Raw genomic sequence first — 26,928 nt, forward strand, 5'->3', positions numbered from 1 at the left:
GAGTTGGTGGGGGGAGACACCATCCTACCTGTGGGCGGGGGCAGACTTTCTGGGAGAGGCGGCAGGGGACCAGGGCCTGACGCACAGGGGGCTCCCCCGCGCAGGCCTGTCAGGGCGTGAGTGTTCGAGCAGGAAAAGCTGCACAAGCGAAAGCCACAGGTCAGGCGCGTGGCCATCTGGGGTCAGGCTACTGAGGGGGTTCTGGGTCTGCTAGTGAGTGCTGGGTCTCAGCACCGGCCTGAGGAAGTCCGTGGCCTTGTCTCTTCTGTGAAGCGTGACCTGGAGTCCCTGCAGGTTATTCCTTAGTGTGCACCTTCCAAGTTGGTAGGCAGGGTTCCTGCTGCCATGGGGGAGTAAAAGGGACCCTCAGAAATTTAGCTACAGTGGTGATGGTTAGTATGAATGGAAAATGTAGAAAGCCATGAGGAGCAGTAACAGGAATGTGATGCGGGCAGAGGGACAGCATGGGCAAGGATGGACACACAGCAGATTTGGTGCTTTTCAGGAACAGTGAGTCACAATTTCATGAATGAAGGGGAAAGTGATGTAAGATGAAGTCTGAGGTAGACAGGGGCCAGATCCGTGCCTGACCATGAGGACCACTGAGAGAAGTTTGGGTTTAGTCCTGGGGGCTGTGGGAAACCATTGCAGGGTTGCAGGCACACAGGTGAGATGGCCTGATTTATGGTTCCAAAACATCACCGGTTGTGGCCTGGGTTGGAGGACGGTGCTTCATAATTGCAGTGAGATGGTTGAGGGGACTATTGGAGTAATACTGGCAGGAGATGCTGAAGGCTGGCACCAGGGCAGCCAGCAGAGAGATGGGGAGAGAGAACAATAGGATTCTGGGATCAAATTGACCTGGCACCCACGGTGCTTCCTACCTTACCTTCCCACCTCAACCAGTAACCCCTGAAGATGCAGGCCTAACTGCAGGCTGCCTCTCATATTCCATCCCACCTTTGGGCCCTAGTTACAGCCAGCTATAAAGGCACCCTGAGCTTCCATCTCCAGGCTCTGTCAAGGGAAGGGGCACACACCTGGCCCTGGAAGCCAGCAGCCAAACATATAGCTTCAGTGGGCCAGAGCCCAGAGAGGGAGGGAGTGTGCCCCAGGAATCCTGGCAGGCTGGTGCCAAGACTAGAGTTCAGGTCCTGGCCTCTTGGCCCTTGTAGCCACCATGATCAGATCCTGTGTTAGTACTTGGAGGGGTAGACAAGTATGAGCTGTCCTGCTTGAGAGAGGCTGCCCCTCCACTGAGCCCTGTGTGCCAGGTGGTATAGAGGAGGCTGGTGGTTGAGAGCTCTGCCCCTTACTATCAGCGTTAGTGGTTTAACCTCTCTGAGCCTCTTGTCTTTTTCTGGAAAATGGGTGTAAAGATGGTGTCTTAGGGAGTTGTTTGAGAACCAGATGGTATTAAGAGAGAGCTTTACAGACAATGAAGCATCTTACACTCATCAATGGTAGACAGGGTGATTCTCTGATCCCATGCTCTTGTTCCAGGTGAAAGCCGCAGTAAAACCACTGCAGGTCAGATCCTCAGCCGCTGCAGTCAAGGAGTCTCCGAGAAAAAGTGCAGCCCCAACCCCAGGGAAGGCAGGGGTTGTAACACCCCAAGTCAAAGGTAGTGCTGTGACCCCAGCCAGCAGGGCCAAGAAGCCAGAAGAGGTCTCGGAGAGCAGCGAGGAGTCCAATGAGAGTGAGGAGGAGGCCCCTGCGGGGACACCCAGTCAGGTGAGGCCCAAGGGAGGTCTGCTCCTCCGGTGCCGGGGCAGCTGTGTAAAGAGCACCTCCCCTGCCAGAGGACACTGGCCCTGGAGTTTGGGGACAGGGAGGCAGGGCTCTGGGAGTTGAAGGGCAAGGGCACCTGATTTTGCTTCAGCTGCTTCTGGAAATTGCCCTTCCTGCCCAAAGGGAAGAACCCCGCCCAGTACCCCCTTCACCTCTGCTCCCCTGTCTAGTAAACAGGCTGCTGTCTTTGTCCTGGCTGGTCCTGCTGTGAAGGGACTTGAGAAGTTTTAGTTACCTGGCCCTCTGGCTTCTCAGGCCAAATCATGGCTTGTTAGCAAATAGGAGTCCAGCTCTATTCCATCTGCTAGAATCCCCTTCTTGCGTGAGTGGCCACAGCTGCAGCTGGGCATGTCCTGAGGGAAAACCAGAGGCACTGGGAAACTGTTGGAGTCAGAGAGCAGCAAGGATGAGGGGTCAGACTGGTGGTAAAAGGCCCTTAGAGCCCTGAGCCTGCCCAGGTGAGGAGCCTATCCACCCTGGCCATCCTGGAAAACTAGTATAAGGAACTGGTATCTTATCTGGTACCCAGGGGTTGAGGCATTGGTGGTGAGGTGAGAAGGACGGGGGTGTGAGGGCCCCAGGAATGAGGAGATATGGCCATCTGGCTGGTCAGTCATACTGGCTGGAGTGTCAGTCAAAGCGGGGAGTAGGAAGAGAAGCAAGGGGTCTCTTGAGCCTCACTAAGGGCTCAGGCTTTATTCTTAACACATCGCAAGAGAGTTTTCAGAAAGAAATGAACAAACCATGCTTTCTCTTTTACCAGGTGAAGGCCTTGGAGAAAACCGTCCCAATCAAAGTTGCTCCTAGTCCTGCCAAGGGGACCCCTGGGAAAGGGGCCACCCCAGCACCCCCTGGGAAGGCAGGGCCCACAGCCACCCAGGCCATGACGGGGAAGCCAGAGGAGGACTCGGAGAGCAGCAGCCAGGAGTCAGACAGCGAGGAGGAGACACAAGCTGTTAAGAGCCCAGTGCAGGTGGGACCTGGAGAGAGGATCCCGGAGCTGGCACCCCACCCCAGGAGGCCTTCTGAGGGCCTATTCTCCCGCTCCACATGCCCCGGTCATGCACAGGGCCATGTGGTGTCTGGTGTCTTCGGCCCCATCTGCTCTCCTGTGTTTCCTTGAGTCCACTGTCTGGGCTCTCTCCCCAATTCTGTTTCTCTCTCTCTCTCCAGGCAAAGCCCTCTGGGAAGATCCCCCAGGTTAAAGCCACCTCCTCAGCACCCACCCAGGTGCTTTCCCCTAAGAAAGGGGCCCCTCCAGCAGCCCCTGGCAAGGCAGGGCCTGCAGCCACCCAGCCCAGGAAGCAGAAGGAGGAGAGCAGCAGCAGCAGCAGCAGCAGTAGCAGCGAGGGCTCGGACAGCGAGGGCGAGGCGCCCGCGGCCGCGCGGCAGGCTACAAGCCTGGCTCAGGTGAGGCTGGAGGATGCCCAGCCCTGGGAGTCGCCTGCAGAGACCCTGTGGGCCTCTCGTCCTCTGTACCAGAACCTCCGTTCGCCCTCCTCACCTCCTGTCTTACCTCACACGGTCCCCACTAAGCCTCCTGTCCTCTGTCACTCCCAGACAAAGCCCTTGGAGAAAAACTCTCAGGTCAGAGCTGCCTCAGCTGCGGGTGCAGGACCCTCGGCGAAGGGCGCGGTCCCAGCGCTCCCTCAGAAGGCAAGGTCTGTGGCCACCCAGGACGGGAAGCAGGAGGACTCAGAGAGCAGCAGTGAGGAGGAATCGGACAGCGAGGAGGAGGTGCAGAGGGCAGGGACCTCAGCCCAGGTGAGTCCTCTGCCTGCGAGGTTCATCTCTCCTGCTCAGTGCCGGAAGCCCCCTCCCTGGACCGGGTGAGCCTCTCATCTCTGTGTCTCGCTGTAGGCACAGTCCTCTGGGAAAGCCCTCCAGGTCAGACCTGCCTCAGGTCCCGCCAAGGGGCCCCCTCAGAAGGCCGGGCCTGCAACCACTCAGGTCAAGGTCGAAAAGGCTGAGGAAGACTCTGAGAGCAGTGAGGAGGAGTCAGACAGTGAGGATGAAGCTCCTGTAGCCAAGACTCCAGCCCAGGTAGGGTCTTGGGAGGGGCGGCTACACGGCCTGCCTCTGAACTGCCCCCTGCCAACCAGTCAGCTCCACGGGGGGCTGTGGGGAGGGATGGCAGTGAGCTCCAGCCCTGGGCACGTGGGGGCTCTGAGTCCACGATCCTTCTCAAGCTTCTGAATTGTGTGTCCCCCTCAGGCAAAATCAGCAGTGAAAACTTCTCAGATCAAGACCTCCCCAAAGAAGGGTACCCCCATTACACCTGCATCTGCCAGGGTCCCCCCAGTGCAAGTCGGCACCCCAGCCCCCCGGACAGCAACAACAGTGAGTACACCCACCTGCGCATCATCCCCAGCCGTAGTCAGGCGCACCCAGAAGCCGGGGGAGGACTCTTCAAGCAGCGAGGAGTCCGAGAGCGAGGAGGAGACAGCTCCTGCTGCCGCAGGGGGACAGGTGAGGCCAAGTTCATTTGGCTGGATCGGGGCCAGCCCCCATGGGTCCTTTGGCCCCTATGATAGGCCTCTCTTCTGTGTTATTCCAGATGAAGTCTGTAGGGAAGAGCCTCCCAGTGAAAGCTGCCTCAGCACCCACCAAGGGGCCCTCAGGGAAAGGGGCCACCCCGGGGCCCCCTGGGAAGGCAGGACCCGCAGTGGCACAGGTCAAGACTGAGGTGCAGGAAGACTCAGAGAGCAGTGAGGAGTCGGACAATGAGGAAGCAGCCGCAACTCCCGCACAGGTGAGGCCTGGGGCGGGGCTGAGGATGGGCTAACCTGGGCTGCCTTTGCCCCGCCTGGGTATGCAGAAGCCTGAGCGGCACCCTCAGCTCAGCCTCATTCTGCACTTTCAACTCATCTCCTCTGCCCCTAAGAGCTGCAGGGTCAAGCTCCAGGGTCTCTTCATCGCCTTTTGAGCTCCCACTGAGGTTTCTTTTTACACCAGCTCTGTTGAGTACTCCATCCACCAGGTTCATCTAGTCTGGGGCTCCTTTGGCCCTGGCTCTCGTGGTTCCCAGCCTAGATGGGGGACAGATATGTCCACAGATGGTATCAGCATGTATAACAGGGTTGAGATGGAGGGTGTGTGCCTAGGCCAGCAGATCATGGCAGACGATGGTATCTAGGGCTTTTGCAGGAGAGCAGATCTCTTGGATGAAGTAGCACCTGAACTGTGGGCTGAAAGAGTTGGCCAGGTGATGTGAAGTTTTCCAGGCAGAGAAACTAGCTTGTATGAGAGCCAGGAGAGTGCCTGGCTTTTTGAGTTCCCCAAGCAGAGCGTTCTGGTGGGCTCACTAGGGGAGACCATGTCAATGGCAAGTGGTGGGAATTTTGGAGCTGGACTACCTGGGTTCAAGTCCCAGCTCCATGTCCTAGCAAGTGCTACAATTCATCAGGGCCTCTGTTTATTCTTCTGTACGTTGGAAATTGACCTGCACAGAGTTGAATTTGATGAGCTCTCACCTGCCACATCGAACCAAGGGGCTTGCACACAACAAGTTCTCATCCATCTCTCTGAGGGAGCAGACTCAAGAGTTGTCTTCCAGACCGGCAAAGCAGGGAGAAGTGAAGATAGCTCACTCACCCACCCACCGTTTATTATTTTTAATTGTCGCTCTTTTTTTCACTAACCACTCATATTAGTCATTTCTTGTTTCCCTGTACCAGAGTACGCATTTCTGTGAATTTTTTTTGTCTTGTTCTCACTGTTATCTTGTGGGACCCAAGGTCCTGTAATTCCTTTACTGAAATTTTAAGCTATTCTTGGCCTTCCCAGAGTCTCAGCTCAATAGGCTCCTATCCTGTTTTTCCATGCTATAGAGACATTCCAGACCAGTGCCTTAAAAGTTTCAGTGTGCTGATCACTTAAGTACTAGTCTTCGCATTTGAGCCTTCCACGTGTCCCATGAGACAGTGTTCATTTGCTTTGGTTTCTGGACAAAGAAATTGGAGCATAGAGGAGTTGTTTGGTGATTTGATCCAGCGCCACCAGCCCCTGACTCCAAAGCCTTTCCCACTTCCTTCTACTAAGGTTTTGTTTGTTTTGTTTTTTTGGCCACGATGCATTGCAGGGTTTTGGTTCCCCAACCAGGGATCAGACTCATGCCATTGGAATAGAAGTTCAGTGTCTTAACCAGTGGATCGCTAGGGAAGTCCCTTTCTGTTACATCTTTACCACAACTTTTCCAGCCACAGAAATAGTCATATTTTGGGGCATTATGTTCTCTTGGGTTGAAAAAGAGCAGCCAATCCCTCTGCAGGGGCCTAGCCTTATAACCTGTTGCTCTGTCAGACGAAAGTGCCTTTCCTAGCGTCAAGAGGTCAGACAAGCCTCTGCTAAAACAAGCAGGACTAATAAGAGGAGTCTAACTGGCCAGCTTCTTTTCCTTACCTTCATCCAAGGATGCAGATAATAACTGCCTCTGTTGTGAGGTTATTATGAGGATTAAATGAGACTATACTTGTATGGCCTCACCCTCAGTGCTATACATATTAACTGGTTTCTAATCAGCATTTCTAATCATTGTTCTCAGCATTGCTGAGGTCAGAAATTGATCTGCTCAGAGATACCCACCCAGCCAGCTGGAAGTAAACCGTCCACTGAGGAAACTGAAGTTCAAAACAAACAAATCAACAAGTCAGGATGGGTTCTGGAAAACCAAATATGCCAAAGACTCAGAAAGGAGATAATTCATGACTTAAATGCCATGAAAAGAAAGATGGCCCTAGTGTGAGAAAGGCAGGGGAGAGATGTTCAGTTAGTGTTTGATGAATGGCCGAGTAAGTGGTGTGGTGCCTTGTGGGCCTGAATTTGTGATGTATATGGTCTTATGTCCTATGACATTGTTAAACTTGCTTATCGGTTCTAGTGACTTTCGTAGATTCCTTAGGATTTTCTATATACAGATCATGCCTTCAAATTAAGGACAGTTTTACTTTTTCCTTTCTACTCTAGGTAACTTTTATTTCTTTTTCTTGCCTTATTGGACTGGCTAGAACCTCCAGTAAAATGTTGAATAGTAGTGGTGAGAGCAGACATCCTTGTCTTATTTTTAATCTTAAAAATAAAGCATTCAGTTGTGTGATGTTAGCTCTAAGTTTTTCATAGGTACTTCTGATCAGATTGAGGAAGTTTCCTTCTATTTCTAATTTGTTGAGAGTTCTTATCATGAATTGGAGTTAAATTTTTGTCAAGTGCTTCTTCTTTATGAAAGTGATTTTTTTTTTCTATTGTTAATATGTATGACATTAGTTGTTTTGGGGGTATTAAATCAATCTTTCATTCTTGGAATAAGTCCATCTTGGTCTGAGTGCATTCTCCTTTTTATTTGTTGCTGAGTTTGGTTTGCGAATCATTTGTGAGGATTTTTGTGTCTTGTGTTCACAAAGAATGTTGGTCTGTAGTTTCCTTGTGATATCTTTGCCTGGCTTTGGTATTGTATGATCCTGCCTCATAAAACCTCTTTTCTCAGAGTTTGTGTTGCACTGGTATTATTTCTTTTCTTCACGCAATTCAAATTCATAAGTAAAGCCATCTGGACCTGGCCTTTTTGTGTATGTGGGTGAAGATTTTTAATGACTCAGTCAGTTTCTCTAATTGATGTTGGTGTATTCAGATTTTTTTCCTCTTGAATTAAGTTTATATTTTGTACCTTTTAATACTTCTGTGCAGTTAATTATTTGTGCCATTCTAGAAACTCGTCCATTTTCATCTCAGTTGTATAGTTAATTAGCTTAAATTTGTTCATAACATTCCTCTGTATCCTTTTACTATCCATAGGATCTATAGTGATGTCCTGCTTTCTTTCATAATTTTTGGTAATTGTGTCTTCTGTCCTATTACTTGGTTACTTTACCTAAAGAATTACAAATTTCATTCTTTTCAAAGGAATAACTTTTGGCTTCATTGATTTTTTTTCTCTTATTTTCCTGTTTTCTTTTTCATTAATTTCCAATGATCTTTATTATTTCTTCCCTTACTTTGAGTTTGATTTGCTCTTCATTTTCTAGCCTTTTAAGATGGAAACTTAGATTTTTTCTTTAATTTTAGATTTTTCTTTCTAATTTAAACATTTAACACAATAAATTTCCCTCTGAGGACTGTATTAGCTTTGTCCCATGAATTTTAAAGTACTGTATTTTTAATTTTATTCTTTGAGCCATGGATTATTAAGTGTGTTGGGACTTCCCTGGTGATCCAATGGCTGAGACTGTACACTCCCAATGCAGGGGGCTTGGGTTCAGTCCCTGGTCAAAGAACTAGATCCTCCATGCTGCAGCTGAGATGCAGTGCAGCCAAGTAAATATCTTTAAAAAACAGTGGGTTGAGGGACTTCCCTGGCAGTCCAGTGGTTAAAACTGTGTGCTTCCACTGCAGGGAGGCTGGTTCAATCCCAGGTTAAGAAACTAAGATCTCACATGTTATGCAACGTGGCCACACACCAGGAAAAAAAAAAGGGTGGGCTAATTTCTAAATGTATGGAATTAATACAGGTTTGTTTTTGTTGATGATTTTTAATTTAATTCTGTTGTGGCTATAGAATATATTTTGTGTGATTTCAATCCTTTTAAACTTACAGGCTTTTTAGGGCAACTTAGACATGGTGTCTTTTGTTTTTGTAAGTCTATGTCAAAGACGTTACTCCCCTCTGATAATTTGAGTTCTGTGCTGATTAGCCCCTTTTCTTCATCACACATAGGCTATGCTTTAGGCTGTTTTCTTTATTCAATTCATGAATGTTAATTTCACTCAGTCTTACATAAATGAGGGAAGCTAAATTATGGGGCATACCTCTGCTCGGATGACATCTCTGAATGAGATGGGCCTTGAAATGCTGCCAAATCCCTCATCCTATTTCACGTTAGCAAGGTTTCCTTTCACACTCTTATTAAGGATTTTGCTCTTTGTTGCTCTTGTGTTTCTAGGTCTGTATTTGCTGGAGACACTGATAAACTTTTAGGGGATTCCTTGAATATCAGTTAAGGTTAGGTTAAGCTGAAGAAAACCTCAGACAACAGTGGTTTTCCTTTTTGTTCTGCCATCCTGAGTACCTGGCTTCTACCTGATAGACTAAGATGGCTGCTTGAGCTCCAGCTATTGCCTCAGTATTCCAGGCAGCAGGAAGGAAGAAGACAAATCTCCTACATGAGTAAGAAAGTCAAATGTATGCTTGACTTACATTTGTTAGCTAATCACATGGCCACCTAGCTGAAAGGGAGCCTGGAAGACCTTTGTTCAGGGTAGTCTTGTGCTTAGCTAACTCGAAGAAAAAGTGCTCACAACAGTAATGAGTTTGAGTGCTTATTGTGTGCCAGCACTGTGTTAAACACTGTGATATCTCACGTTTTGTCCACACCCTTCCTCATTCCCATTTTACAGAGGAAGAAAGTGAGGCCCAGTGACATCAAATGATTTGCCCAGGTTCATACAGGTGTTATTGGAGGAGTCAGAATCCAGATTCCGGCATCTGACTCCAGAATTGTCATTCTTGGCTCACTGCTTACATCCTTTACATAATTAATTCCCTTTTCTCCTTTCAGGTGAAGACTTCAGTGAAAACCCCTCAGACCAAAGCCAACCCTTCTGCCACCAGAGTGGCTTCAGCCAAAGCGGCAGCACCAGCTCCTGGAAAGGAGACCCTTGCTGTTGCTCAAGCCAAAGTGGGGTCCCCAGCCAAGGCAAGTAGGACCAGAGCCGAAAGAGGTGCCGGGGTGGATTGGAAGGGAGGACCACGCAATGGTCCTAGCCTGGACAAGGGTCCTGCACAGGTGGGAGTGACCCCCCCAGAGCTGTGCCCTGGGTGGGGTTTCACCTAAAGGGAACTGTGCTTTCCTCTTCCTTCCTCAATACCATTCCCGCCTCCCGATTCAGGTAAAACCACCAGCGAGAGCCCCCCAGAGCAGCGCCGTCTCTGGGAGGGGCCGGGCGTCTGTGCCGGCTGTGGGGAAGGCAGCAGCTGCAACAGCCCAGGCCCAGCCGGGGCCTGTCAGGGGCTCACAGGAGGACTCAGAGAGCAGTGAGGAGGAGTCGGACAGTGAGGGAGAGGCATCTGCTCAGGTGAGGCCCCGGGGGGCGGAGAGCAGCCCTGTGCTTGTCCTCTGGACCAAGAGCCGCCCACAGCACAGCTGCACATGCCCCAGCTGTCTCCCGTCCCCCCCTTTCCTGATCCTGTTTCTCTCACTCCAGGCGAAGCCCTCAGGAAAGACCCCCCAGGTCAGAACTGCCTCAGCCCCCACCAAGGCATCCCCTAAGAAAGGGGCTACCCCGGTACCCCCTGGGAAGGCAGGACCCCCAGCCGCCCAGGCCAGGAGGCAGGAGGAGGACTCGGAGAGCAGCAGCGAGGAGGAGTCGGACAGTGATGGGGACGCGCCAGCAGCTGCACCTTCAGCCCAGGTGAGGCCTCATGAAGAAGCAGCTGTGGTGCCAGGCCTCCAAGCTACCGCCACCTACTCCCATGTCAAAACTTGGGTTCAGGGCCAAGTGAGGAAGCAAGACCAGATTTAGGCTCTGACTCCAGGGACCTTTCCCCCTGCTGCTGTCTCCCATATTTCCTTAGGTAAAACCTCCTGTAAACAAACCCCCCCCCAGCCCTCAGCGAAACCAGGGCCTTCCCAATAAAAGGTGGCTTTGGTACTCCCATATCTACCAAGACCTCCACGATGCTAATGGGCCCAACCAGCCCCATGGGAGGCCAAGCCAGGCCCTCAAGGATGTCCCAGTCAGAGAACCAGGAGGGGGCTTCGATGTGGTGTAGGTACCATGAGGCCCTGGGGAGTAGGAGGAAGCCACATCCCTCACCCCGTTGTCCTGTAGGTAACGGGGCCTGGGGCCTCCTGTTGGTATGTGTGTCTCTCAGAGAGAGTTCTTCTAGCTCAGTGTGAAGCCTGGGGAATGGGGAGAAAGAAGGAATGAGGACCCGACTTTTATCTTGATGATTCTTCCTCTGTCTGCTTGCAGGAGTGGCTACAATGTGTAGTTCAGGGTGACAGACTCCAGGACTCACAGGGCTCAGACATGTGAAGGAAATGACCTGAGTGTTACAGGCCTAGTGGAGGTGATAGATGGCAGCTGACATGAAGCCTTGGTGTCAAGAGAGACCAAGGGAGTGGTGGCAACAAGGGCAAACTAGAACGATGGTCCCTCTCGGCTCCAGCCAGTTGTGACCTGATGGACATGTGTGGCCAGATCTTCCATTCCTTAAAGGAAACTGGCAATCCCTGCTCCAGGCTGAGCTCTAATCCCTTCTAGATTTGTGTTTTCTTCACAAGTAAACAAGCACCAAGAGGTGTAAGTGCTCATAGCACTAACCTCTCTGCCTTCGGTGTAGCAGATCAACTACTGAGCGTGCTGTCTTGTTGATAGAGATGAAGGCATGAAAGACGTTGGCCGTGCCCTCAAGGAAATTGTAGTCTGTAGGGTAAGACAAGGTGACAGGGTTACCCGAGCATGTTCTGGTAGTGCTTCTTCTAATGGAGCTGGGAAAATAAGTGTCTGAGAGGCTGGATGAGATGATTGAGCTGAGCTTGGAGGAAGACCTGGGGTTCTCTAGACACTGAAGTGGAGACAGGCTCCCCAGGGAGGAGACGGGAAAGTGTGGAAAGGAGGGGTTGTGAAGTCAGATGGGCTCAGCAAAGGCCAGCTGTCCTGCAGGCAGCAGTCACTTCTAGTTGCTTGTTACCAATAATATCTATGGGAGCCTAAATGCCAGACTGAGACACAAGGGTCCTAGCTGTGTTTTGGACCATGATACTTTTTGTAAAGTTTTAATCAGGTTATTGTATCAGTCAGGACATCTTAATCTGCAAGAGAAAACAAGAGCTACTTCATAAGCGCTCAGATGGATCTTAGGGGGGGTTGATTATCTCAGGGCATGAAGTCTCATGGTAGGGCTTCTGTGAAGGTGGTCCCTTCAGCCTAGCATCATTGGTGACTCAGATTTCTTCTGTCTCCATGTTTTATCTGCCTCATTGTCACAGCAGGGCTGCAGCATCTCCTAAAGAGAAAAATCCCCCAGTTGACTTCCCCTCCACTTAGCTCCTTGACCAGATCTAAGGCATGTGGTCTACCTGTCCTCTGCCATCCCCACCCAAAAAAAAAATGCCACTCATTGATGAGGGGCCTGCAGTTCCTGCGATTCCCTGGGAGAAAGGGCCACCCTCTCCAAAGCCTGTGGTGGGGCTCACCAGGACAGAGTCAGGGTTCTGTTAGCAAGGAAGACACGGGGACTTGGCTGTTGCAGTGTGCACTGTAGTCGACCCAGTAAAAAATTGGGAAGTGCACGCCCAAATCAGGATCTTCTAGCTTTTCTTAAGAAATTGGAGGCTCCAGGGACTTCCCCAGTGGTCCAGTGGCTAAGACTCTGCGCTCCCAGTGCTGGGGCCCGGGTTCAACCTGTGGTCAGGGAACTAGATCCCACATGCAGCAACTAAGACCCAGTATAGCCAAATAAATAATTAATTCTGTGCATGCTAAGTCGCTCAGTCATGTCCGACTCTTTGCAACTCCATGGACTGTAGCCCGCCAGGCTCCTCTGTCCATGGGATTCTCCAGGCAAGGATACCAGAGTAGGTTCCATGCCCTCCTCCAAGGGATCTTCCCGACCCAAGGATCAAACCCATGTCTCAAGTCTCCTGCATTGGCAGGTGCGTTCAAGAAACTGGAGGCCCTAGCAGTTTGGTACTGCTTTTCTGAGTAGTAAAAATTGGACCTTCACACCAACAGGGAGGCACAGAGCTGCCCTCTGCCCGGGCCTGGGCTCCCCTCTGCCACCAGCACCTTTCAGTTTAGTCCCTGCTTTAGGTCCTCCTCTGGCTCTTGACTGCCATCGCCAGCCAGCCCCCTCGTTTATTCCTGGGCTGGCAGGAGAGGATAACAGCTGGTTGAACTGCTCTCGACCGGCTCCTGCTTTTAGCTGGGGGTGTGACAGCCAGATGTGAGCTGTGCTGGGGCCTCTGGCTCACCCTTGCCACCTGTCCCGGGCTGCTGTCACCTCTCATTCAGATGCCTGGCCAGCTGTCCGCCAGCCCTTGGGTTTTAGTGGTACCTGACTCACACACCCCTTTCATGGTTGGAGTCAGCTCTGGGGGGAGGATGGGCAGCATGGAGGCCTGTGTTCCCGGTGTCTGTTGGGCATGCTGGCCACCCCGTCACACACGCTGTGGGTAAAGGGCGTCATGCTATCTTCCCGGGAGAGTGAGGATTGTTGCTTGCTGGCCTCTCAGCTGTGCTTCCTCTCAGCTAACAAATGCCCCTGTGCCCACCATGTTCTTGTCCCCTCAGAAAGAGGGTAGCTCCAAAACTGCCACAAGCAAGACCCTGGCCTCCGCATCCCTGGAGAAGAAAGCAGAGGAGTCCTCAACCAGCAGTGACGAGGACCTACCGTCGAGCCAGGTAGGCCGGAGCTGTCCCTGAGGCCGCTTAGGCTAAGAACTGGGCAGATGGGCCTGGGAGACGGCGGGGCAGGGGCGGGGGACACGGGGAGGGCGTCTGTCCCACTTACAGCACTTCCCCGTTTCCCGAGCCCTTTCTTTTTTTAACACTTTCATCTCCACAATAACCCTGGGAGGCAGGAAGCAGAGCCTGCCAAAGAAGGGTCAGAGTTGGCTCCCACTTCCGAGGCGCGTGTACACAGCATGCCGCCTGACAGGGAGGGCCTGTTACTGCGGGAGGCACGTGGTGTGCCAGGAATCGAGGCCCAACAAGCTGGAGTGATCTCCCCAAACTCTTATGACCCATAAGAAGCCCAGGAAGAGGCTGGCACTGGGCCCTGGTTCCATGTATACCCCACTTCCTGTTGGGACCCAGGAGCCTTCTCTGCAGGGTCTGTCAAAGCCCCGCGGGCCTGGTCCCAGACCTCACTCAGAAAGCTGCTGCCCATCTCCACACGCTGCCAGCCATCCTCCCCTGGCTCTACCCCTGAGGGTGGAACCAAGCCCCCCTGTCTCCCCAGCTCCAGAGGCTTGCTGGCATTCACCTGGCAGGTGTCTGAGTTTCTGTGTGAACCCCAGGCCTTTCCCACAGCTGGCACTGCCCTTTGTCCTCCCCTAGCCCCAAGGTACTAGAAGCCAGGCCCCTCAGAGATGCCAGTCCCGAACCGTCAGATGAGTGGGGTCTCCCTATCCAGCTCCCCTTAAATATCATATCATACACTGATTAGTCCATCAGTAGGGTCAGGTGTCATGCACACCCATGGTGTTGGGGTGCTCACTGTCTTTCTCTCAGTAGCCTAGGTTAGAAAAGTAACTGTGAACAACTCCGTCTACCATTGGCCACTTCCTGAGTGCCAAGGACTATGCTAGTCCCCATTTTCATTTTTCTGTTTAATCCCCAGACCAGCCTTATGAGGAAAGGTGTTTCCTTTTATTACCATTTTGAGGAGGAAGGAATGAATAAGTCCAAAGAAGTTGGATAAGCTGCCCTGGTGTCACATGGTTGTCATCAGGGGACAGACCTGGCGTCAGAACCCAGGCTGCCCATACTCTGCTCGCTCCCTGGCCCTGCCCTGACACGCCCCTCCCTGTGGCAGGAAGACAGCGGGGCTCGGGCCCTGCCCTCGAGCTCTCCAAGGAGCCTTTTGGAGCCTGCCTCCTTCTGTGTGCAGGATCTAAACAGCTGGGAGGGAGGGGGCCGCCTTGCCCTTCTCTGCGGGGGCGAACTAACACAATTAAAATGAACATCATGCTTAAACTGAACCATTTAATTGGTACGTTAGTCCTCAAGGTTTTGGAGTCCCTGTTAGAAAAGAAAAAGGAAAAAAAGTCAGCACTTTGTGCATCCCCGGAAGGGAAGACGGCATAGCCCGGGGGAGCTGCAGCCTCCTCCCAACTTTGGGGTTTTTTAGCTCCTTAATCCCCAGCTCTCTAATTATGATTATTATCGTTATTATGCATTTATCAAGCACTTCTCTACTGATGAGTTTCACTGTTTTTATTATTGGCCCATCACTGAGAGTAAGGGATTGATATCAGGGTGGTGGGCAGAGCCCCAGGCTGGGAGGCAGAGAGGGGCTGTGGGTCCATTCCCAGGTCCCCTCACTGTGCCTCAGTCTCCCCCGCTGCAGGGGCTGGGCTTACCCCTTTGCTCTCAAAGACAGATCAGGGGATGGTCCCTGCATGGCTCAGCCTTGTGCAGGCATTAATCCCAGGCCAGAGTCTGTGCCAGGGCCTAGGGTAGGTACCAAATTTAACAGGCAAGACCCTGCCTTTAGAGTTCCAGGTTGAGTTGGAGAGAAATAAGAGACCTCTAAGAAGCTGAAATTAAGGTGTTAAATCAGAGATCTAAGGTCTAGCATGGTTGATCCTAGGAGTTCCTGTCTGGTGCCTGGAGAACCAGCTTCCAGCCCTGGCTCTGACACCAGTTTGCTGGTTACCGTTTGCGAGGCCACTGGCCCTCTCAACCCCTGGGGTGAGACTCCCTGAGGGCTGGTGAACCATGGAGGCTCTGGGCCACATGCCCAGGAGTGGGATTTTTCAGCTCCCTCAGGTGTAGGCCTAGGATGTGCGACCACTCCAGACAGTCCTGGGCGAGGCCTCAGAAGTGCTGCCTCCCATGGCTTGGGTCCCCCGTGTTTGTGTGCCTTGTCCCCGGGGTCAGCAGGCTAGGCCAGTCTGCCCCCCCACCCCCGCCATGGCCTGAACGAGGGCACTCTTGTGGTGCACTCAGCTGTGACTTCTAGAAGGCCACTGGGCTTGGTCCTACAGGCACTGACCCCTGCAGTAGAAAGGGACCCTGTGTGTTTCCTCTGCACCCTCACTACCCAGCACCTACAGGGGGCAGAGTGGGGGTCCAGCCAGGTGTTCAGGCTGCTTCCACTTCCAGTGAGTCTTTCCTGACCCACCCCAGAAAGAAGGTCCTTGTCACCCCATGTGTATCGTGCTTTTGTGGTTTGCGAAGCAGACCAGAAGCTCTTTGGTGAGAGAGCCCAGACTGAGTTACTAAGAGCCCTTCCAGCAGGTGGGAGAATGAGGCTCACGAATCTCAGGTCTTGGCAGAGATGGGGTCAGAAGTGTGTCCCACATACCCCACCTTTGAACCCTCTCTCCCATCCAGGGCTCTGTGGGCCCCCCACCCCCACCCCCAGCTCAGAGGCAGGGCGGGCAGCGTGGGCAGGTAGAGCAGGGCGGAGGCTTCTGCCGAGGAGCTGCTTTTAATATCCCAGACGCTATTGTTTGCCTCAGTGGGTTCTCTGCCTCTCTTCGTCCCCGACAATCTGTTCCTCTGTCTTCTCACATATATATAGATCCCCCCTCCCTCAACTGAAAGCCTTCTCCCACTTCCATCCTTCTCTCTTTCATCACGTGGGAAGGAAGTCTCTGGAAGTGGCAGATCAGAGCGGCTGTGGGGGAGGCTGTTTGGCAGGGGTAGGCAGGGCCCGGGCCCGCCAGAGCTTCCCCCTCAGGCGGGCCCCTTTCTGCTTTCCATTTCGTGTTGCCTTTCCCGCGGCAACCTGGAGGATGCGGAGTCAGGCCCAGTGGGGTGGGCAGAGACCTGGGTTCCAGACCATGGCCATGGGCAGCTCCCTCCTGCTCCCCTGCTGCCCTCTGTCTCCCTGTGGGGTCGGGGTGGGGACAGAACTCAGACCAGACCTGACCTCTGGGGAGTGGAACGTAGGCTCCCCAGGTGTCCTATGCGGTGGGCACGTTCACTGGCGCTGCGGTTCCCAGACGTCCGCCAAGAGTCCACAGGGAGTGTTACTTTTTTCTCTTTTTTTCCAGTGTCTTACTGGAAAATGCAGAGCATGCCCCAAGCTAGAACAGTGTAGAGTCGCCAGTCACCATCCCAGCTTTGGTAGTTCTGGACTTGTGACCAGTCTTGGTTCATCCACATCTTCACTCTCTTCCCCAACACCACTAGATTCCTCCTTTTTTTTTTTTTTTAAAGCACAATCACTAAAAAGTTGGCCCACCTAGTCAGCGTCCCCATTTCCCCGGTTGCCTAATGACGTTTTCTGTATCTGGTCAAATAGGAATCTAGATAAGAGCCACCTGCTACATTGGGTCCCTTTGGTCTTAGTTGGTTTTCCCTGAGCAGTTTACCTGTTGAAGATCCTGGGCCTGTATAGTTTGGGTTGCTGCATATCCTGGCCACATTCCTGCATCCTGGCAGGAGTCAGCATCAGAGTCTTGGGCATGGGGGCAACTAGACTGTGAACAGACCCCTGGGCGAACCGTCAGGCAGCTGACGGGGCATTGCTCAGAGCGCCCCGCGCAGCAGGTGTGTGTCTCTGAAGTTAGCGAGAGGAGGGAGGCTGACCTCCACATTGTGGGCCTGACTCGGCTTTAGTTAGGCAGTGTGACCTTGGGCAACTCTCCCCCCACTCTCAGGACTTGTGGTTTTCCCATCTGTATGATGGAGCTGATACTGCTGATCTCAGGGGTTCCTCTGAGGGTCGGGTGGGCTCCTGTGAGCTCTGAGGTGCTGTGCAGGGTCTTGGCGGGTGCCTGGGCTGGGAGTGAGTTGGCAGAGCCTGGGAGCTCTCTGAAACCCTTGCCTTGTAACACACTCCTCTACCTACCTTCCCTTTCCCCTGGCCAAGCTGTTAATCACTGGGGGGGTGTGTTTTGTTTTTGTTTTTCAAGGTGATTAAAACCCCTCTGATTTTTGTCGACCCTAACCGTAGTCCAGCTGGCCCAGCTGCTACCCCCGCCCAAGCACAGGCTACAGGCACCCCGAGGAAGGCTCAGGCCTCGGAGAGCACAGCCAGGAGCTCCTCTGAGAGCGAGGATGAGGATGTGATCCCCGCTACACAGTGCCTGACTCCTGGTGAGCACGGGCCACCCTGCAGGGCTGACTCCCTGGCTGCAGCTGCCAGGCGTGTGCACACATCCATTGAGGTGCCAAAGGGAGAAGACACTGGCTGAGTGTCAGCAAGTAGTTGGTCTGGAGGGGCTTAGGGCAAGGTTTCGACCCTATGTTGGCTCATCCCCATGAGGATCTGTCTTGAGCAATAACTGTGCGAGGGCTTCTCTGTGCGGGCTCCAAAAGGTAGAACCCAGACTAGAGACTGGAAGCTGCATTGACCAGGTTTGTAGTTCAGAAGGAGCCTTGTAACAGCTGGCTGATTGAACTTGGAGAGAGCTGCAGGGCAGTGAGCCTCCCATTCCTGGTGGCATATAAAGGAGATCAAGTAATCCCTAAACAGAGAGGTGTAGGGAGGAATTCCTGGAGACAGGACCAGATCTGGGCTTTCTTTGACTTTTGACAATCTGTGATTCTGACAGTGATAGCAAGAAAATGGGTAATCATTATTGTTGTTGTAACCAGAACACTTTTTGATGAGGATATTAATACCTTATCTTGTCGGGTTTCTTTTGTGCAGATTAGCACAAAAGAAAAAGCATCACTTGTAATCCCACTGTCCAAAATAATCACTGTTAACATTTTACAGCTATTAACTTTACAAAAACCAAAGGTTCACTGTGTATTTTTTAGTGAGACCATACTGTACATATGCTCAGTAATCTTGACATGTTGTGATGTTCCGTAGTTACAGCGTGATCCCCACGGGCTACCGAGTGGTCACCTGGGAATCCCGCAGTTTTTTTCAGTCAGTGTCGAGTTGGAGGAAGCTAAGGGTTTTATTTGGGGTGTTGGGCTGTTACAAACAGTGCTGCAGTGAACACATGTGACTGAGCCTCTGCACATGACCAAGGCTTTTCTAAGAGAGAGGGTTTTAAATGCGCAGAGTCGTGTTTGGCTCCAGTGCTCTGCCTGTCATTCAGGAGGAGCGGCTTAGCCAGTGAGGGGGACTGCAGGTGGGGAGGAGCTAAGGAAGAGGCCTGGGGTGTTGCCCACAGCTGCTGTCTCATCTCCTTATAAAACATGGAGACAGTGGCCGCTCCTGCCTGGAAGGCTTGGGAGGGGGCTTAAGGGGCTTCTACCACATGGGCCCTGGGCACCACACGAGTTTCCCAGGATGGGCTGATAGAACGGGTTTTGCTACTTGGTGGAGGCCACAGGGCTTCTCTGCCCTGACATACCCCTTCCCCCTCCATCTCAGCCACTAGGACCAGCGTGGTGACTGTGCCCACGGCCCCCCCAAAGGCGGCCCTCAGAGCCAGTGTGGTGGGGGCCCCCAGCAGTGAGGACACAAGTCGGGGGTCTGAAGGCAAGAAACAGGAGGCTTCAGCCACTCAGGTACCTGGTGGGCAAGAGGGTGCTGACGGGCCAGTGGGCTGAGAGGTCCCCTCCTCAGCACCATTTCCCCTCAGGGTTGCTGGGTGGTGGCACTGTAGTTGCTCTCACCCACCCCATGGAAGCCAGGGCCTTTCCTGGCCTGGCCATAGCCCTGATCCGTGTCCCTGAAGGTCAGGAAGCACCCTCTGGCACGTGGCTCCCCAGTCAGAACCAGCACGACTCTAGCAGCTTCTCCAACAATATCAGGCTTTAGGTTTGGTTTTTCTCTCACGGTTTGCTGTGAACAAAAGTTTCCCTTCGTTAATGTTCATCATAGTGACCTGTAGTGTTCTTCTGAGCCTTCACTATTTTCAGTGCATTTTTATTTCTCTGGTCCTTGCTGGAACCTAAAAACCAAGCAAGGGAGAGTTAATGGCTCGTTGTTCAAATGATGGAACTGAGCACCACGCTCTCAGCAAGAGGGTTGAGACGTGTCCAGGATCAGGCAGGGTCGGAACCCAGGGCTCCTGGATCCTCGTTCATTGTTTTTGGGGCCCATTACTTGTGGGGCCATAGCCGTTTGCTTTCCCAAGCCCTTGCACCCGCCCCTGTTTTTCCTGAGATGGCAGGAGCGAGAGCTGGAGAGGCTGAAGCAGGACTTGGGCACCTCCACTCATTGCGGCTCATCACAACCTCCGACCCAAAAGAGCTTCCTGGGAGCATGGTTGCTGAGTGGATGGCTGGGTTGTGGTCACTGCACCCACCAACCTGCATCCATTTGGCCTTTCAGCCAGCAGATGGTGCTGAGCATCTGTCCATGCTGGGAACTGGGGGTACGGCAGGAAGAAGACAGGGAGGGGCCCTGCCCTCAATGGAATTCCCAAGGCGGGGGACAGCCATTAAGCAAGGAGACCAAGAGTTAAAGTACTCACCAACTGGTGGGTGCTTTGAAGGGAGTAGTATTGATGTAAGCAAGGAACAGTGGGATGACTTGCCTTAGAAAGGATAGGCCGGGGTGGCCTCCCAGAGGAGGCAACGCTGGGGCCAGAGAAGCAGCCAGGTCTGGGCAAGCTGGGGAGCCCTCCAGGCAGGGAGACCCAGGCGCAGAAGCCTCTAGGGAAGTGCTTGGGGGTGTGAGAACTGGGAGAAGGTGGGGTAATAGGGGCAGAGGGGCCAGGCCTCACGGCCCATGGTGAGGGCTGAAGGGGGCCTGAGGTTTTAGCGAGGGATCACACCCAATTCTCGTTCTGTTCTCTCCTTGGCTGCTGGCAGGCGTGGGAAACAGGAGCGGCACCAGGGAGCCTGTTGAGTCTGTTGCAGCCGCTAGTCTAGAGGCTCAGACTCAGTGGTGGGGCCTCCAGGGGGGCCTGAGCTCCTTCCCTCCCCTGGGCTGGGAGCTGTCTGTGGATCCTCTGAGAATGATACAATTAGCTTATTTTCTGCCCAGTCAGTGGCAGTACCCCTTCTACCGCCCCTCAGCCCTCCACTCCACCTCCAGGTCCCTCCCACCCCAGCCAGGCAGGATGTGACCAGGGTGTGGCCTAGATGGCATGCCAAGAACCTAGGAGCCCAGGCCAGGCTCTCACATACCCATGCAGTATTAGGCTGATGCCAGCTCCTGGTTCATGTGTCTGGGCCCATCCTCTTTCTGGGGGCCCTGGGCAGGGTCCTGTCTGCATGGAGCCAGGCTAGCTCCTCACCTTTGCCTTTCACAGGTGACCAAGAGGAACCTCCCGCTAACGCAGGCTGCCCTGAAGGTTCTTGCCCAGAAAGCCAGTGAGGCCCAGCCTCCTGCTGCCAAGACCCCGTCTTCAAGTGGGGTGAGCTGGGGAGCTGGGGGCCAGGCCTCACCCCGGAGGGGATAGTGTTCAGAGACACAGGAAGTAGTAGAAGGCAGGGTGCAGGCAAGGACCCAAGTCCCAGCGCCAGCATTTAACTACCCTATGACCTCAGCATACGCATTTACCTTCCTAGCTTCTACTGTGCAAAAAGAAGCTTCTACTTCTACCAAAACTTTTTTTTTGAGGGATTTTAGTTCCCCAACCAGGGATTGAACCCAGGCCCTTGGCAGTGAAATCCTGGAGTCCTAATCACTGCCAGGGAGTCCCCCACTGCCCATCCTAGAGAGTGGTGGGAGAATTAAATGGGGCCTGTGTGCAGAGCCTCTGGTGGCACCTGGCCCTTCACTGAGATTTTCAGTAAGCACCAGATCTTATTTCCTCTAATTTTCCCTTTCCACTCTCTCTCCTGTGCCCGAATCAGACTGACAGTGCTGTGGGAACACTCTCCACGGCGAGTCCCCAGAGCACCCCTACCCAGGCCAGAATGGTCAACAAGCTCAGAAAGCCTGAGGTTCCCGCCTCGCAGCGGGCCCCAGCCACTCCCTCGGGGCACCCCACAGCCAAGACCCCCGCGCCCTCGGATGACAGCAACAGCAGCTCTTCAGGGAGCGAGGACGATGCCGAGGGGTCCCAGGCGGCCCCGTCAGCCCACAGGCCAGGTGAGGCTCCTGGGAGGGGAATGCTGGCGGGCCTGGTGGAGCTCTGGGCTCAGGTCTCTGCTCTGCATCTGCCCATGTTCTATGACTTTGACCTAGGCATCTCACGCAAGACCTCAGTTTACCCAGCTGCACAACCCCGTGACCAAATTGGTCCACACAACATGAAAAACCTTTTTACTTGACTGTTTGGCCACGCCCAACCTTTTGGGATCAGGCTTCCCTAACTGATCCCCAGAGTCCCAGGACCATACCTCTCTTGGGGATTAGAAGGTTTGGGCATGCAGGTGTCTCACTGGAAATGCTGTGTATAGCAACAGACCATGGAAGGGAGCAATGAGGGGCAGATGATGCCTTAGATCAGAGGGTGAGGCGCGTCAACAGGGACCAGGCCACCTTGGGGCCCTCCCGTTCCCAGAGCGCTCTGGCCTGTCCAGCGGGCAGAGGGAACCTGGGGTTTCCAACAGTTACCTGTGCTTCTCCTATAGGCCCAGCCCCCTCCAGGAAGGAGACCTTGGTGGAAGAAACCACAGCAGAGTCCAGTGACGACGAGGTGGTGGCACCTTCCCAGGTAACTGCAAGGGGAGGGGCTGGCAGTCTCGGGAGCCTTGAGGTGGGAGTCCCAGGCCAGGCTCTCACCCACCATGCGGTTGTAGGCTGAGGCCATGCCCTGGGTCATGGGTCTGGGACCAGGCCCGTCCTCTTTCCAGGGGCCCTGGGCAGGGTCCTGTCTGCATGGCTCCTCTCCTGAGGTCCCACTTCAGCATAAAACTGTGAGAAGCAGACTCTTGGAGTCTATAGAAAGGCTTTACCTTGATTTTAGGTGTTTTCCAGATAAAAACATTCTCTAACAGATAACAGATGGGATTTCTTTTAAGGTTATCACTGTATGTGGCAAGTGCTAGTGCTTTTCCGTTTGCATTAGCAATAAGTTTCCTTTTTAAATGCGCCCGTTTAAAATATGTGTTAATATAGTAGTGCCGGAGGTACGCACACAGGGCTGATGTGCCCGCCGCCTAGCTAGCCTGAGGGTCCCGGGGCTGGTCTCCTCTGTGGGCCGTGCACTGCTGGGCTTCTTCACGCTGGGCTTCTTCAGTCTCTCCTCTCAGGTTTTGTGACTCCTGGGCTGACTCCAGCCGGTTCCAAGACTTCAAAGGCCACTCCCAAACCAGATGCCAGCCCCTCTGTTTCCTCTGCTCCGGCCACCAGAGATGCCTCAGAGGGCAAGCAGGAAGTGGAGCCCCAGCAAGCAGCAGGCACCATGTCCCCTAAAACAGGTGAGTCGAGGGCCACAGGAAGGACACAGCAGGATGTAGAAGAACAAGGCAAGGAGCCCCTTTGCTTCCCTCAGGAGCAGTCCCACCAACATGGTCCTGTCTGCCAGCAGGGCCTCCCCAAGTGAGGTCTAGTACTGCTACATCAGGCCTGGAGGTGCTCGTCAAAAGTGCAGGGGCCTGTACCCTAGAGTCTGGCTCCTGTAGTCTAGGGCTGACCGGAGGTGGGGTTATCCAGCCCTTTGGGATGCTGGTACACCTTGTAGGCTGATCCCTACCTTAGAGGAAGTGCACCTGACTTACAGGCTAGGCCTTGGCGCTCTCTAGCTGTTCCTGTTGACTTTTCTTCCTAATAAGTGGGCTCCTGGTACAGGGTGTAGGTACTTGGGATAGCTCAGACAGAAGATGGGATCACGTTTGAAGAAGTCTCCTGCACATGGTGAAGACCCCAGGCAAAGGACTGACGTGCTTTGAAGCCTCAGAGAAGCCCATGGCGACTCTGGACCTCGTACCTTAACCATATAGGGCAGGGGTTGATGGATCCACTGGTGTCACATACAGAAAATGGCACATGTGGAGAAAGTCACATGGTATTTGGAGGGCAGACTCGAGTGCTCAGGTCACCTGGCCTAGGGTATCAGCCACTGCTGACTGTGCCAGCACTCTGGGACAGGTGTCTCAGAGGGTCTGCCTGGGATAGCTCTCTGGCCTTGGCATTCTAGGGTGTGTGGTAGACAGGAGACAGAGAAGTGGGTTGCTGAGGCACCCTTTGTTCTTCTTGGCTCCCTTCTCTAACTGACTCCTGTTCTTGCCACGAAGCACCAGAGGACTAAAGTGGGCCTCCCTCTGCCCTGGGACCCCCTCTGCCCACCTCCCCGGCCCCCCAGGGCTCTGGACCCAGAGCTGCTGCAGGTCCCACTGCACCCTGCAGGGAAAAGCTTTATCCTCCCCACATGGAGCAGGGCCAAGCTACCAGCACCTCCCAGAGCCCAGGGCGTCGCCACTCTTATGCTGTGAGACCCCAAAGGGACCTGTGAAGTTGGGGCAGTGCCGGGACATATGCTCAGCTCCCAGTCCTAGGGCCTCTAGCTGCGGCTTGCCCAGCGCTGGGTCAGCAAGAGGAGTCATTGCTCATTTTCTTCCCCAGTGTTCTTCTCTTTGTGAGAGGCGGGTGTGACAAGGAGACATTTTAGAGGGGGCTGTGGAAGGTTTTTTTCACACGTGTAGTCAGCACACAATTATCAGAGGAGAGCAGAGGCGTGGAAAATTCTAAACAAAGGCTGCAGCAGAAGTCGCTCTGGCAGGCAGTAAACCTGCTTAGTCAGCCACCATGTGCATATTCTCTGCAACCCCCACCTCCAGGCCAAGCCACCTGGACCCCTGACCGCGGAGGGCTGCAGGCCCACAGGGTACAAGTGGGCATAAGTTGGATGGCTACATGACCTTGGCTTTTTTTATGCATCTGTGGTTTAGAACAGTGAAGGGGATTCAGTGTTCATCCAATGCCTCATTTTATAAACAGAGAACTGAGTTTGGTTTTCAGACCCAGGGCCTAGGCATCCTGTCTCCCTGCCCTGGTCTCCTGACTGGAAGGTACCATCTATCCTGTCCCATAGATTCTTTGATTTGTTGGCAGATTACAGGCCCTTTTGGAGAAGGAAATGGCAACCCACGCCAGTATTCTTGCCTGGAGAACTCCTCCGACAGAGGAGCCTGGTGGGCTACAGTCCGTGGGGTCTCAAAGAGTTGGACACAACTGAGCAACTAATACTACAAGCCCTTCAGTTAACATTCTGGAGTTAATTTCCATCCCCAACCTGAACTTGAGTTTTCAGTGTGAGGAGACATGAAAAGAGCTATAAGTTAGAAGCAGGCAGAGAGGTGTGAGCAGGAGATCCGGCGGGTTCCCATGGTCCCATCTGTACTACATCAGAGAAGGTCAGGTCTGTGCTGAACCCCCTTGGCTTTCATGGCACCAGAGGTCTAGTCCCCAATTCTATCAGGTCCATGACCCCGGGTCCTCTCTCCATAGGCAAAAAAGAGGCTGGTGCCACACCTCAGAAGCCCGGGAAGGGGCCTGGGAGTCCCCCGGCCTCCATGCTGGCGCTGCAGAACAACATCACCCGGCGCCTCCTGAGCGAGCCCTGGCCCCTGAACGAGGCGCAGGTGCAGGCCTCAGTGGCGAAGGTGCTGACGGAGCTGCTGGAGCAGGAGAGGAAGAAGGCCGTGGACACCGCCAAGGAAGGCAGCCAGAAGGGCCGCCTGGGCCATAAGCGGAAGCTGTCCGAAGACCAGACAACCCCCAAGGCCCCCAAGAGCAAGAAAAAGAAGCAGCTGGCAGCCACAGATGGCGGGGAGCATGTGGTCTCCTCAGAAAAGGCCCCCAGGACTGTCAAGGGGAAATCCAAGAAGGACAGAGCAGGTGGTGACGTCAAGGAGAAGAAGGAGAAGGAGTCTCCCGGCTCTCAAGGGGCCAAGGAGAAGCCGGTAGGGGAGCTGGGGACCCCGAAGGGTGATGGGGGAGACCACGGCAACCTCAAGATCAAGAAAGAGAAGAAGAAATCCGACAAGAGTAAGTGCCCGCTGCAGCCCAGAGCGCACTTCCCCAGTCCTGCTGAGGGCTGTCAGTCCCCACGCGTGCGAGCGGCCCTCAGCCAGCACGGAGAGAGCTGAGAATGTCTTGTCCATCCTGGGAGCAGGATGGGCAAAGCCAGAACCAGGTGCTGGAGCAGCGGGGCCACCACCAGGATGGCGCTCACAGCTCCAGGGCGTGTTCTGCTCGCAGAGCCCTGCACTCCCTCACGGCGGCCACAGCCACGCGCACTGGCAGCCCAGGCTCCTGGGGTCCAGGCTCCTGGATAGCAGCCGCCCCTTGCTGCATTTTGTGCTGGAGTCCTCGTGCAGCCAGGCCACGTTTAACCCCCACCCCAGCCCTGTCTGATGGGTGATCACTCATTCCCATTTTACAGGTTGAAAGTGTCTTTTTAAAATCAGTGTGTAGAAATTTTACAAAATAAGTTAAAATGGTAACAGTCCAGGGCTTCCATGACTTGTGCTTCGATGGCCCTTCAGGGTGTGGGGCATGGTGAGGAGAGAGCTCTAGGGCCCCTAGAGACATGCTCTGTGTCTGCCCACTTTGACCCAACCCTTAAGATTAACATCTGTTGTTTAGCAATTTTACTTTCTTCCGTTAGAAAAAAAAGACAAGGAGAAAAAGGAAAAGAAGAAGAAAGCAAAAAAGGCCTCAACCAAAGATCCTGGCTCACCATCACAGAAGAAAAAGAAGAGAAAGGTAGAGTGAGTCCCAAGGTGTCTTGAGCTGGAAAAGGGGACCCAGACCCAGTCCCCGGATGAACTTGAGCCAGACCCAGTCCCTGTGCCCCTACCATTCTCAGAGTCCCGAACAGGGGCTTGTGTATTGTGAGACAGGAGAGAAGAGCTCGGAGGTGGCGGCCACCCTGAGAGGCCCAAGGTCTGTACATGTGGGGGCCATGGAGCAGCCCTGTCTTGCCTGTGAGGTAGGAGGCTATTATGACGAGTGAAGAAAAGAGAAGCCCCCTGGGGCCAGGAGACCAGCTAGGCTGTTGCAGGTTTCTGGGTGAGAGAAAAGGTTCCCTTGGGTGTGTGTGCCCCAGCTAGTGGGGTATCCCCACGGCAGAAACACTAACGGTCTGCGTCATCCATGTTAAGGGCTGATCGCCTGACCAGGGACCCTCAGCGCCTCATACGCTGATGCGGTTCTCACCATGGCCAGCAGGGCCACAGCCGTGGTCAGAAAATCAGAGCGTCTGCTGCTGCAAAGTCCTGGGCTCCATCCTCCAGGGCGCAGGGGGCACCCTCTGCACCCGCAGGATCTCTGTTCTGGGGTTCCCCCAGTATCTGTTCTGGGGGAGCCATGAAGCCTCGGGAAGGAACTGTCATAGCCCCTCCTGGTGAGGGTGGCGTGGGTGGAGAGACACTTCAGGTACAAGAGCCTCTCCTGCTTCTCTCTTCACAGAAGAAGATGGCAGAGCAGACTGTCTGAGGGACACCAGGCGGCAGGTACACTCCTGACCTGGGAACCCCTGCTGACCATCTGCTCGCTGGGGAGGGCGGGAGGTCAGCTCCAGCATCTGCCATGGTCCTCAGGAGCGAAACTGGGCCTCGTGGGTAGGCCTGAGGGGAAGGGGTTTTGGAGAAAGAAGGTTTAATTCCCCAAGGGCAGTGGGTGATGCCGGGAACCAGAGCTGCAGAGTCAGAACG

At 53.7% G+C, this 26,928-nt stretch overlaps 1 protein-coding gene across 13 annotated transcripts in view; it reads left to right on the forward strand.

The window, feature by feature from the left end:
* TCOF1 (treacle ribosome biogenesis factor 1) overlaps positions 1 to 26,928 on the forward strand; it is a 39,121-nt gene that overhangs the window by 10,161 nt on the left and 2,032 nt on the right. For 2 of the 13 annotated variants that reach the window (XM_065918903.1, XM_065918904.1), the window contains exons 7-26: positions 1,504 to 1,734; positions 2,555 to 2,764; positions 2,965 to 3,201; positions 3,352 to 3,555; positions 3,652 to 3,834; positions 4,006 to 4,260; positions 4,349 to 4,543; positions 9,342 to 9,479; positions 9,673 to 9,858; positions 9,988 to 10,194; positions 13,081 to 13,191; positions 17,379 to 17,562; positions 18,800 to 18,936; positions 20,631 to 20,735; positions 21,178 to 21,415; positions 21,901 to 21,983; positions 22,509 to 22,689; positions 24,719 to 25,258; positions 25,881 to 25,978; positions 26,684 to 26,727. In XM_065918903.1, coding sequence (XP_065774975.1) covers positions 1,504 to 1,734; positions 2,555 to 2,764; positions 2,965 to 3,201; positions 3,352 to 3,555; positions 3,652 to 3,834; positions 4,006 to 4,260; positions 4,349 to 4,543; positions 9,342 to 9,479; positions 9,673 to 9,858; positions 9,988 to 10,194; positions 13,081 to 13,191; positions 17,379 to 17,562; positions 18,800 to 18,936; positions 20,631 to 20,735; positions 21,178 to 21,415; positions 21,901 to 21,983; positions 22,509 to 22,689; positions 24,719 to 25,258; positions 25,881 to 25,978; positions 26,684 to 26,710 — 3,750 coding nt within the window. In that variant the 3' untranslated portion in view covers positions 26,711 to 26,727. Of the gene's footprint in view, positions 1 to 1,503; positions 1,735 to 2,554; positions 2,765 to 2,964; positions 3,202 to 3,351; positions 3,556 to 3,651; positions 3,835 to 4,005; positions 4,261 to 4,348; positions 4,544 to 9,341; positions 9,480 to 9,672; positions 9,859 to 9,987; positions 10,195 to 13,080; positions 13,192 to 17,378; positions 17,563 to 18,799; positions 18,937 to 20,630; positions 20,736 to 21,177; positions 21,416 to 21,900; positions 21,984 to 22,508; positions 22,691 to 24,718; positions 25,259 to 25,880; positions 25,979 to 26,683; positions 26,728 to 26,928 lie in introns of those variants that run through there. The other 11 variants (XM_065918905.1, XM_065918907.1, XM_065918906.1 and 8 more) reach the window with 11 other exon arrangements.

Source organism: Muntiacus reevesi, chromosome 1 (assembly GCF_963930625.1).
Source record: "Muntiacus reevesi chromosome 1, mMunRee1.1, whole genome shotgun sequence".
NCBI classification, from domain to species: domain Eukaryota; kingdom Metazoa; phylum Chordata; class Mammalia; order Artiodactyla; family Cervidae; genus Muntiacus; species Muntiacus reevesi.